The sequence below is a fragment of the Canis lupus genome, chromosome 19, assembly GCF_003254725.2.
Source record: "Canis lupus dingo isolate Sandy chromosome 19, ASM325472v2, whole genome shotgun sequence".
Classification (NCBI taxonomy): Eukaryota; Metazoa; Chordata; class Mammalia; order Carnivora; family Canidae; genus Canis; species Canis lupus.
This window is the reverse complement of record NC_064261.1, coordinates 18,147,406-18,160,574: the sequence shown is the minus strand read 5'-3', so window position 1 is coordinate 18,160,574 and position 13,169 is coordinate 18,147,406. Positions and strand designations below refer to the sequence as shown.

At 33.9% G+C, this 13,169-nt stretch overlaps 1 protein-coding gene across 10 annotated transcripts in view; it reads left to right on the top strand.

Annotated features, from left to right (window-relative positions):
• BLTP1 (bridge-like lipid transfer protein family member 1) overlaps nt 1–13,169 on the top strand; it is a 204,520-nt gene that overhangs the window by 174,951 nt on the left and 16,400 nt on the right. For 8 of the 10 annotated variants that reach the window (XM_025420514.3, XM_049097419.1, XM_049097424.1 and 5 more), the window contains 8 exons: nt 52–267; nt 1,805–1,985; nt 2,497–2,698; nt 4,394–4,555; nt 5,686–5,825; nt 6,994–7,195; nt 10,281–10,481; nt 11,261–11,440. In XM_025420514.3, the coding sequence (XP_025276299.3) occupies nt 52–267; nt 1,805–1,985; nt 2,497–2,698; nt 4,394–4,555; nt 5,686–5,825; nt 6,994–7,195; nt 10,281–10,481; nt 11,261–11,440 (1,484 nt within the window). The remainder of the gene's footprint in view (nt 1–51; nt 268–1,804; nt 1,986–2,496; nt 2,699–4,393; nt 4,556–5,685; nt 5,826–6,993; nt 7,196–10,280; nt 10,482–11,260; nt 11,441–13,169) is intronic. The other 2 variants (XM_049097425.1, XM_049097422.1) reach the window with 1 other exon arrangement.

Genomic DNA, 13,169 nt, shown 5'->3' with positions numbered 1-13,169 from the left:
GAAAACTCTTGCAATTTAATACAATGTAATAATTGGTTGTTCTTTCCCTAGACATACATCTCGTAAAAAAGCAACAGGCTTTGCTGCTGTTCATCAGCTATTTACAGAACGCTGGCCCACAGCTCCAGTCAACCGAAGTCTTAGTGGCACAGCCACAGAGAGAAATATTGACTTTGAACTTGATATACGGGTTGAAATTGATAGTGGAAAATGTGTTCTCCACCCAACTACCCTTCTACAAGAGCATGATGATATAAGCTTGAGAAGGTAAGAAATTGGTCAGAAAAGGGTACATGTAACTTTATTTGTTAGAACTACTATTGATATATATCACTGAATTACAAACAACTTTTTCATCCATGACCCAAAATGCAGATTTAAAGAGTGGATTTAATCATAGTTGTAAATTTGAGTGGTTATTTTGTATAACATATTATTTCTTTAAATAAGTATATAAAATTTTCTGGCAACTAGAAATGCATGTCTGCTTTAGATTCTAGCAATTTAATTAAAAGAGTTGTATCTTTGGAATTATCCTTTAAACAAGCACGGATTTCTCAGTCTCTGTTCTTGTATTATGGACATTTCTATTTTAAAGAACAGTGCAGTACTCAAAGAGATCTTGAGGTTTTTTTCCCCCTTAAAATAAGTTTATTTAAGTACAAAGTGAGTTGAAGAAAAATAGAAGTGTCTTGGGGCCTTCCCAGGCAGGTGTGTCCTCCTGGGACAGGTCCCCTGCTGGACATGGGGGCCCCTTGAGGCTGTGCTGCCTCTCAGAGCAGGGCGAGGAGTCAGGAGCAGGGCGAGGAGTCATCAGATCAGAGCCGCACAGGTGGTGCCCAGGCCTCACAGGAGCTGGGGACAGTGGAGAGGCCACCCTGATTATTTAGAGTTTTGATGAATTCAAAAAGAAATAAAAAATTGGGAAACTGGGACAAAGAGGTCTCAGTATACTGAGATATAGGATATAGCTGCAGCTTTACCATTTGTCTCCATCATTGAAAAAGTGGTGGTACAAACAGGCTTAAGATTAGATTATTTTTTTCTTTGAATTTTTGCTTTTCTTTCCTAATGTTAAAAAGAGCTAAAGAAAATAATAATTGAGGGGGTAGATGGGGAGTGGGTGGATATGCTGATTTTAAAAAAGGGCAGAATGCTGACAATTGTGGAAGCTGGGGAGATGGAGCCACAGGAGTTCACAGTATACCATTCTGTTTACTTTTTGCATGTTTGAAATTTTTCATAATGAAAGATTTTAGGGACACCTGGCTGGCTTGGTCCATAGAGCATGTAACTTGATCCTCAGGGTCATGAGTTTGAGCTCCATGTTGGGTATAAAGATTATATATATTTTTTTAATTTTTTTAATGGTCTATTTGTCTAAGGAAGGTGTCATAATATGGGAAGATAAAAAGGCACTTAAACAGTTAAATTCCTACAAATGTGTAGAAGTAATGATAAAAAGCATGTTAATTCAGTACAATAAATTGCTGATATTCAGCTGGTTTTGCTTATGTAAAGGGCAATTTCTTTTGGCTCAACATAATATGTTCATATGAAACAGCTAGGACCTCAGGAAAGACTAAAGGTAACAACTGCCCTATGTGGTTATGGAGCATACAACACGAACATCATCTATGCATGCTGTTAACCAGTTTAGCTACAGACACTGATGAGCTTTACTTCTTCAACTTTATTAATGAAGAATTATATCCCACTTATGTATAAATAAAAGTTGGATTCTAAACAAAAGGAGATAAATGTCCTTTTTTAAAAAAGATAAAAATCATTTTTCTATTTATAGGAGTTATGATAGAAGTTCCAGGAGTTTAGATCAAGATTCTCCTTCAAAAAAGAAGAAGTTTCAAACTAATTATGCTTCTACCACCCATTTAATGACTGGCAAGAAAGTGCCATCATCTCTGCAGACAAAGCCTAGTGATTTAGAAACAACAGTATTTTACATTCCTGGAGTTGATGTAAAGGTAAAAGAACCTAAAAGTCTAGGATTAAATTATTCTAAGCACTGTTTATTTTCTATTGTACAGGTTCTTCCTTTACTGATTATATTAAAGTGAGACTTTCCAACATTTTTCTGTGATGTAGCTATATTCTAAACATAAGAAGATCCAATTTCAGGTTGCCCCTTTTACAGAGCTTTTCCATTAAAATTTAGCAGTAAGAAGTTGACTTTTTTATGCATTGATATTCCTAACATTTGATAAACCTTTCCTAGTCCAACTTTAAACACCTATTTTTTAGATTTTAGAATTATAGAATCCTATAACATTAAGCTAGAAAGAAATTATCTGGGATGACTTTTTCAATTTTAAATGAAAAACAACTAAGAATCTTGCTAGTATCACAGCGTTGACTTGTAAAAACTGGAACTGGGTCTTCTGACTCCTGGATGTTCTTTCTTCCACATTTTGTACATTTGTTGGTTTTTCTCACCTTCATTATTTTAATTTTGAAAGTTTATTTGTCTTAATACAGTTGCATTACAATTCCAAGACACTAAAGACCGAATCACCCAATGCCTCCAGAGGATCTTCCTTGCCAAGAACCCTCTCTAAAGAGTCCAAGCTGTATGGTATGAAAGATAGTGCACCATCTCCTCCTTCTCCTCCTTTACCTTGCACTGTCCAGAGCAAGACTAACACCTTACTTCCTCCCCAACCCCCACCTATTCCCTCAGGTATTTCAGGAAAATATACTTTATTTTTAATTTTTTTTTGGCAACTTTTTAGTCATCACCTACTTCCTACTTGCTCTATTGAGAATTTCTTGCAAATTCACATGTTAAAGAAAAAAAATAACATAAACTTGTCAATAATGACTCCATAAAGTTCACATATGGAAGAGTGGCCCAACGACTTTTGGCTATTTTTCAAACTGATACTACCTTAGAATATCAATGTTAGAAGAAACTTAATATACTAAATAGTTTATTTATTTAACTTTTTAGATCTATTTATGTAGAAAAATTTTTATCTAGTTCATATTTGGGAGCTAGATGAAAACATCAGACTTATACATTTAAGACAAAGTACATTGGTCTTAATCACATTTGTTAATCATCTATTGCATAATAAATGATCCCAAATCTGGTGGCTTATAACCTCAAACACAGTTTGTGTGGATCAGAAATTCAGGAGCAGTTTGGCTGGTGAATCTAACTTCACAGTTTTTCATAACATTGCAGTCAAGATGTTGGCTAAGGCTGCAGTCATCAGAGTGCTCAACGGGGTCTGGAAAATCTACTTCTAGCACATCCCATTCATATGGTGGGCAAACTGGTGCTTTAGTTCCTCCTCTACTGGGCTACTTGAGTGTTCTCATAACAAAGGAGCTAACTTTCCTCAAAAGGGATGATCCAAAAGAGAACATGGCTTAAAGTTGCAGTATCTTTTGTGGATTAGCCTCAGAAGTCATAAACCATCACTTCCACAATACCATACTGAGCATACAGGTCAGCCTTATTCAGTGCAGGAGAGAACTACACAAGGGCATGGATATCAGGAGGCAAGGACCACTAGAAGCTATTTTGGAATCTGACTACCACACCACATGAATAAGACCTTATATATATAGTAGAATTAAAAAAAGGGAGGCGGGTAGGAATATCAGACTGGGCAAGAATTAGTTCAAAATATTTCACTTGAGAGATGGAATTTGATGTATAAATCTTTAAAATAGCTAATAAACATAATGCATATTTTTATATCACTTTCCAATTTACAAGTTACATCTATGCCCAGTAAGTGCAGGACAGATATTATTATCCCCATTTTATAAAGGAGGGAAGTATAGGTTCATGGAAGTTGAACTGCTTTACTAGGTTTACAAAACTAGTATATGTTGAGGATAGAAACTTAAGCCAAAGTTAGCTAAGTCTTGGTTAACTATTATATCCTTTCTACTCACACAGAAATATTTGTTACGTAGAAGGAAAAAGGGATGGCAGTCCATGTAGGGAAGCACTATAAAGATCTACAAGCTAAGAAGAGCAGGAACATAGGAAAGCCTGAAAAAATTTTTCCTCACTTACCACAAGATATTGTTAGACTTCTCTATGTCTTAAGTAGACAAAATAATGCTAAATGAGATATTAAACAAATTATAAACTTGAAAAGCTGAAGCAACATTTGTGACCTAGAGCAAGTAGGAATAACTATTGTATTATATGCATCATAAATTATCTTTATATTCTTATATTAATATATCATATTTCTATCAATATGCTATTTTTATTGCATTCTTGTATGGTTTAGGTATAAGCTGCTTCACCTGATTAAACTGTCATATGTAGTTTTCTCACAAAATTTCTCACAAAATTATTATATGTTGTATGGGAACTATTAAATTCACCTCACATTTGTAAATGTTCTAGCCAAAGGAAAAGGAAGTGGAGGAGTAAAAACAGCCAAATTATATGCTTGGGTGGCACTTCAGTCATTGCCAGAAGAAATGGTTATTAGTCCCTGCCTATTAGACTTCCTGGAAAAAGCTCTGGAAACTATCCCAATTACACCAATTGAAAGGAATTATACAAGTAAGTATCCTCCTTAGGTATTTACTTCCCCATCACAATTTTTTCTTTCTATAGAAAGGACAAGCACAGAGTGCTTTGTGGGGGTGCTTAGGGAGGAGGAGAAAGAGAATCTTAAGCAGGCTCCATGCCCCAAACAGAGCCCAACGTGGGCCTTGATCTCAGGATGCTGAGATCATGACCTGAGCTGAAATCAAGTCAGATGCTCAACCGACTGAGCCGCCCAGGCACCACTCTATCACATAATACTTTCAAAATTCTATTTCTTAGAAGGATTTGTAATGCTATTATATATTATTATATAATATATTCAGTGATCAAGAATTATAAAACTGGGACACCTGGTGGCTCAATGGTTTGGCGCCTGCCTTCGGCCCAGGGTGTGATCCTGGAGACCTGGGATCGAGTCCCGCATCGGGCTCCCTGCATGGAGCCTGCTTCTCTCTCTCTGCCTCTCTCTCTGTATCTCTCATGAATAAATAAATAAAATATTTAAAAAAAAGAATTATAGAACTGAAAAAGAACTTGAGAAATCATCTAGTCCTTGTTTACAAAAAAATAAATTAAGTCCTGGTGAGATTAAATGATTTTCCCATGGCCACAGCTAGTTAATGACAAAATTAACATCCTTAATTCCTATATTAGCTTCCCTCTTGACTGGAAACTTCTTGATGGTAAAGGCTTAATTTTCTTTGTACAGTGTTCGTTATAATAGCAGGAAAGTCAGAATTTGGAGAAATGAGCAAGAGGTTTGAATAAGGAAAGATGTATAGAATGATTGGCTATAGAAGTATGTTTCTGTGTGTTCATACCCCTGATATCAGTACTAGCATGAGAGAAAGGATCTTTTAATAAACAGTTTGCCCAGAGTGCCTGAGTGGCACAGTCGGTTAAGCATCCAACTATTGATTTTGGCTCAGGTCATGATCTGAGGGTCATGAGATGGAATCTTCCATCTGTGCTCCACACTTAGCATTGAATCTGCTTAAGATTCTCTCTCTCTCTCTCTCCTTCTGCTCCTCCCTATGCGCTCACTTGCATGCTGTAACACACTCTCTCAAAGAAATAAATAAATCTTTAAAAAACTAAATGTTTTGTCTATGGCCTAATAACAGAACTAAATATTTTAACAGCTGTCAGTTCACAAGATGAAGATATGGGACATTTTGAAATACCAGATCCTATGGAAGAATCAACAACATCATTAGTATCATCTTCAACGTCTGCTTACTCTTCCTTCCCTGTAGATGTTGTGGTTTATGTACGAGTTCAGGTGATATATTTCATGTATTCCTTTTTATTTTAAAGAAAAATGTTTTTCTTAAGTTTATTTGAATATTTCCACCATTATTTCCCTTGAAGTTTCTTTAACCTTGGGTTCCTGGATCTTTAGTATTACTTATTATGACTTAGAGACAGCCAGAACCTCTGGGAAATATATGTACAATTTTATGTATGTATTTACTTTTCTGCTGAGGAGCTTCATAGATTTTTGGGCCTTCAAAATCTCTTACTTTTTGGCAAAAATAAAAATGTGTAAGTTAAAGTTAAAACCTTTTTTTTTTCTTTTTCTTTTCTTTTTTTTTTTTTTTAGAATTTTATACCCTTTTTTATTATGGCACCTGTATTTCTTGCCATTATGGTCCTTTTTGGGCTAACATAAGTGTAATTGAGATGTAAGTCACACATAAGTACCTTTGTTAAATTTTTGCTAACAAAAAGTTACAGAATTTTTATTTAATACTTTATTGTAAAATGCAGTCTTATCAGTAGCCCTTTGGTAGTGTATATTAGCATCTGATTGAGTCCATTTATTAAGGAGGATTTGAAAACTACTTGTAACCAAACTTCAGGTTTCAGCTTACTTTCAACTAAAATTAGATAATCTCAAGAATAAAGCAACACTAATGGTCATCTGTCCAAATTGTTTTCTACAATAGCAGTTTGGCCAAAAGGGCTTCAGTCTGGAGTTTTGCATTAGCCTTTTGAATATATGATGAAATCATGTAATGGGTGAGGGCTTGAAAGTTTATAGAACTTGTATTATTACAATAGCATTTGTATATGCAACAGCTTTTTAAAAACTTTAGTATAGGAGGTATTATTTCCTTTAAGAAAAGGTTGATTATGAACAAGTATAATATGATTATAGACATCTTTAATGTTCTGAATTATCTAAATGTCTAAATATGTATCACTCAGAGGTGACTTCTCAAATTTTTAGGTTTTTTAAAATACCATTTTTAAATATATTTTGGTTAATATATCATGTATCTGAAAAAGCTTGGGCATTAAACACAAAATCCTTTTTTAAGTATCAAATAATTTGCAATATGGGGACTGAAATGGAAATTAATTGTATTTTTTAGAATCCAGTGTGAATTTTTTTAACTAATACCTAGTAAAAAAACATTTTTCTTTTGGTTCTCTGCACTTGTTAGCCTTCACAGATCAAGTTTAGCTGTTTACCAGTATCAAGAGTAGAATGCATGCTAAAGCTGCCATCCTTGGACTTGGTGTTTTCCTCAAACCGTGGAGAGCTGGAGACTTTAGGGACTACATATCCCACAGAGACTTTATCCCCTGGAGGTAATGCTACTCAGAGTGGAACAAAGACCTCTGCAAGCAAATCTGGAATACCAGGTATAGAAATGCTCTTTTATTCCACTGTTATAAAGCCAAATATTGTTTTTAAATAAATATTTTAATAGTAATTAGTATATATTTCTAAAAAATTAAATTTGGGAAAGGAGAATATTTGAGAATTAGAGTATTTATAGAAAAATATATAGAGATCAAAGGTTTTTTAGTATATTTTGGTATGAGTGAATGGCAGTTGGATAGCATTTTTTGATTAGCTTGATTGTACACACAACAAGCACTATGAAATAACTATCATACATTTAAGTATCTTTGAATGCTTTATTTTATGCTCTATTTTTACATTTAAGAGCAATCAGTCTTACAAATGGAAAATAAGAGATATATTATCTTGCAAGAATTTATCACAGTAAATTGAAGTTGTATGAAGTGTAGTTTATGTGTTTGTGTATTTAATTATAATTTTATATATATGTGTGTGTTTGTTTATTGATAAATTTTGTTGCCTAACTCAGATGTTTATATCATGAAAGGTTTTGTTTTTAAAATACAACCAATGATTTCCTGGTAAGATAGTCACTGTTCACTGTATTAAAGCTCAGTGTCATTTCTGCCCTAAAAATCAGAGAGAGATCACATATGCAAATGATAAAGATTTATTGAAGACTCTTAAAGAGACTGGAATGTATGAAAATTGATAAGAAGAGAACTCTTAAAACAGTGGTTCATAACTGCGGTAAAAAGCCCCCAAGTGATATTTCGCAATGTCAGAAGACATTGAAAAATGGCTAAAGCAAAACATTTGCTTTGCTGTATGAATCTTTGAAAGTCTTCCTCATAAAATATGAAAACAAAAAGTTGACATTTTAGAATTAAATTTTTGCTAATGTGATTGCCTACTGTCACACTTACCTCCAAAATATTGCTGTTTGGGACGCCTGGGTGGCTCAGTGGATGAGTCTCTGCCTTTGGCTCAGGGCCTGTCCCAGGATCGAGTCCCACACCCGGCTCCCCGCATGGAGCCTGCTTGTCCCTCTGCCAGTATCTCTGCCCCTCTCTCTTTCTCTGTGTCTCTCATGAATAAATAAATAAAATCTTTAAAAAGATATATTGCTGTTGGAATTGTGTTGTAGTTTATAAAATATTGGAGTGGTAGTGTCATTTTTTGAAAATATTTTTTGATTATAAAATTAACTCACTGTTCACGATAGAGGTTAAAGAAAACAAGAGTGCTAAAAATGAAAATAATATTCTTTTATTGTAGATAACCAGTAGTATCACTTCCTACCTACTCTCCAGCATTTTTATAGATACAGTCCTCTTCCCAGGCAAAATTTAAATATGATCTTTTCTATGTATCTTTTGAAAAGTTAAAGTATAGGTTTTCCCAAACTATTAAATACTCATCTCTAAAATAACTTTACAAAAATTTAAAAAAAATTAACGATAGGGATGATATTCCATCATTTTGATCATTTAAGACTCCCCAGGCTTTTTGTTTTCTATTTTGTAAATAATATTGAGATGAATATCTTTGTATATAAATCAGCATCCTTAGGATAAATTCTTAAAAGTGGAATTCCTAAATCAGAAAGAATGAACATTTTTAAAGTGTTTGATAGTTTTACTCTTCCAGTGAATATAAGATGTCTGCATTCTCACCACAGTGTGCGTAGACTGCAAGCTCACTGTATTCTTCCCAACATTATGCTTTAAATTTATTTTTAATCATTGTTAATGTGATGGACTAAAATGAGGTTTTATTTTGTGTGTTATTTCCATATTGGCTAAGGAGAGAGGGAGATAAATATGCCCCTGTCCATTTCTCTGTTGGGAGAATCACTTGTTTTCTTAATGACAAAATGTCACAAATTACTGACACTTTTAGTTATTAGAGTAGTATATACATGTACCGTGCTAAGTATATGTAGTGAAAGGAATATGAAATGAACAACTAGGGGTGCATGGGTGGCTCAGTAGTTGAGTGTCTGCCTTTGGCTCAGGTCATGATCCTGAGATCCTGGGATCAAGTCCCACATTGGGCTCCTCGTGGGGAGCCTGCTTCTCCCTCTGCCTATGTATCCGCCTCTCTCTCTGTCTCTCTCATGAATTAATAAATCTTAAAAAAAGAGAAAGGAATGAGCAACTATTTTTATGTCCACATTTTGATTCTTTATAAAATAAAAAAATGAAGTAGCATCCCTCATTTTATTACTGTAAAACATGCAGGAAGAATTATGATGAGAATAAATGTATAAGAAGTATAGGTTATGACAATATCTATTCTTTAAAAGGACCTTTATTGAACTTTATTGGTTTCCAGGTCAGTGCTGGGGGTTGAATAGATGGTAGTGAACCTAGCTAGCAGATATAATTCAGCTGATGTGGAACCTAAGTTAAATCTGGTGAAACAGACAATAAGCAAACTAGCATATTTTAAATGTGAAGTAGGTGAATATGAGTTAGCCAAGCAGAGAGTTGGGATGATGAAACTTTAATTAGAGAATACAAAATCCATGAAGCAAGAAAGAATTTGATAAGTTTAAAAAACAAAGACAAAGAAGTAGTGTAAGTGGAATGTGGCAAACAAAGGTAGATTGGTATGAAAAAGATTTAGAGAGATGGGAAAGAGCCAGATCATGTGGCTTAAACATGAGGACACTTGCTTCTTCCGAGAGAAAGATCTTTACCTTTCTGCATTTGTCTACCTTGCTCTGTTTCTACTGCTTGGTACTTAAATGTGGACTCTGGTTATACTATTTGGATGTTTTATAGTTTGTTTTCTTCCCCCTTCACTTAAGCCCCAACTATTCTGTGCCTCTTCCACTGCTTACTTCCAGTGGAGCAAAGAATAAAAGAAACAGGAAACCATGGAGTAGCCAATCATATGTCTAAATAATTGTTTCAAAGATGAGCAAAGTATTCAACCCTGGTTAATAGAATAAATTAATTGAAAAGTAAATCTAAATATTTTGATTTCAAGGTTTTAGATTTATTGATCAATTAATGTTTGAATATTTCCATTTTAATTTCAAGTCTTGTTTGTCTCTTAAGAATATATTAAGTGACAGGCTTTTAAAATTTCCTGTGGCTTATAAATATTTTGGATTTCTTGTGTTCACTATAGGTTCATCAGGCCTAGGCAGCCCTCTTGGCAGAAGTCGACATAGTAGTAGTCAATCGGATCTGACCAGTTCTAGCAGCAGTTCATCTGGTTTGAGCTTCACTGCATGCATGTCTGACTTTTCCCTTTACGTGTTTCATCCATATGGAGCAGGGAAACAAAAAACTGCTGTTTCTGGGCTCACACCTGGATCTGGAGGACTAGGTATACTTAGATTGTTTTCATCTTTTTGAATTTATAGCACTTTTTCAAGCTTTGATCTTTTCAGAAATCATAATAACTTTAATAATGGATATAAAACAAGATCAGAAACTTTATTTTTCCTCTTAGTAGTATCGATCCTGTCTCTACAGAAGTAGAACTATGAAATAAAGAATTCAGATGAATTAATTAAACAAGAATTTTAAAACAATATTTTGTAAGTGACATATGCAGCATAATACTCTTTGGATTTAAGTGGAAATTTGTGTTACTTAAATGTTTAAACGTTTCACCAAATCATTATTTGTAGAAGAAATTATATTCTACAAATAATAAGTTTTTAAAGTATGTATATCACATCTGTCAATTTTAAATGAAACCACCTTCTGCTGTTGCTTCTTCTCCTTCTTGCCATTATTTAACCAACTTAAATTTCACTGCCATTTTAAAGGCAGATTTACCACTAAAAATTTATGAGATGTTGATACTAATGAATGTCTCTTGATTTACTTAGAGAAATAACAAAAACATACTCCATGTCAATGCTAGTTTTTGTTGGAGAAGTGTGAAAATCATTACTATTATTTATGGGCTGATACTATTAAACTATTGTTATGAATACTAGTGCTCATTAGATCATTCTTCTTAAATTTTTACCTCACTTAAAGTGATTTTAATTGATGACATATTCCAGTGTATTAGATAATTCATGAAACTAGATAGTTGCATATACATATATACATATATGTGTGTGTATGTCATGTTTTGTGTTTGTTTTAAAGGGAATGTGGATGAAGAACCTACTTCAGTCACTGGTCGAAAAGACTCACTCAGTATAAACCTTGAATTTGTAAAAGTGAGTTTGTCTCGGATAAGGCGTTCAGGAGGAGCCTCATTTTTTGAAAATCAGTCTGTAAGCAAGTCTGCAAGCAAAATGGACACTACACTAATCAATATATCTGGTACTTAATTGTATAGTTATAGTTTCTTAAGATACTGTTTTTCAGAATTAAGAGCCTCTTTTTTAATTGTTTAAATATTAAATACATATAATAATGTTAAGCTTTTAGTGATGATTTAAGTAGGGAATAATAGTCTAGGCCAATGTGCTATCTCATTCCAAGTAATCAGTGTTAAGAATATGATTTCTAGATAATTGCATATCTATTAATATCACCCAAAGGCCAAAATATGCCTAGTTAAATCACTGAAAAATGCTTCTTTTCTTTACTTCTCTACCATGAATTGGTAAAATTTCTGATTTTTCATTAGCTAAGTTTTCTGATTATAAATTCTTAAAACACTAATAAGGATAAGGGTTAAAAAATTTCTACTTGGTGTTGTAAGATCTTAAATTGTGTACATGTGTATTGCTAGCTTTATAAATACCTATGGGCAAATCATTTGCTTATTTTCTTTATATTGCAATCTGATTATTTAAAATTAAATGCATGTGGAACATTTTGAATTCAGAGTACTATGGGAGTGAAAACTTTTAAAGTTATTAATTGTACAAATATAGTAAGTACACGTACAGCTAATATTCATTCAACAAATATACACTGAACCCATACTTTACAGTGAACTTGTGTTGGAACTCTGCTAGATGATTCAGGAAACTGGCCTGAATAAGGAAGGGTCTTACAAGTAGACAAATGACAGTGCAGTGTGATTAATGCTGTAATGGAGGTTTATATAAAGAGAAAGAAACAAATTGTTTTATTCAAGAGATCAGAGAAGGCTTCATAAAAGAAATGATATTTGGCTAGATCTTCAAAATTCTGTAAAAAAAATTCTTGGCTATAGCAACATGGTATTTAATGATACAGAAGCATCAAAAAGTATGCTGTAGGATCATAACTTGGTTCACTCAAACAAAGCATAGGTATAACTGAACATTTAACTGGTTGTACAGTTCAGTGTCCCAAGGGAGAGAGGAATTGCCTAGAGGTAAAGCTGGTAAAACAGACAAGGACTAAATTGTTGGGAGACTTGTATGCCAGGCTAAAGAACAAGGATTATTTTGATCCTTTGGGCGATGAAAAGCCATAGGAGGTTTTCAAGAAATGTGATGACAACAATTGGACCAATATATTTACAAAACATTCAAAATTCTTACAAAAGGGGCTGTATTGGTCCTTCTGACTTTTTGTTATTGTTCACCATAGCCTGTATGGCTATTCACTGGAACAACAGGGAAGGGTAATTCATACACTTTAGTTCCCTTTCCCACAATTTACAAGTATAAGAGAGCTAGGGGCACTTTTAGGCCTGGTCTGCTTTCCCTTTATAAAAAGAGGTGACTGCATCTCAGGGCCTAAGGGGGTAGTTCTCCAGTGGAAATGAGAAAATGATGCTCTCCCAGCAGTCAGCTTTAGATTTGGGGAAGAGGCAAAACAAAAACCTATGGGATCTCAATTGTGAGCTCTTCCCATGTTCCTTAAGCATACCAAATAGTAGCACATACACATTTTCAACAACTTTGTGATTTTTCAGGGTCCCCTGTCCACGTTAAAAAAATAAGTTACACAATAAGAAAAAGATAAAGATAACAGCACTGTTAAAGAAAAGAGCACTGTATTGTACACTTAAAAATCTGTGAAGACAAAGAAAAATCTGTGGAGATAGTAGATCTCATTTTAAGTGTTCTTACCATACACATAGAAATTGTATCTGGATTATAAAATAACG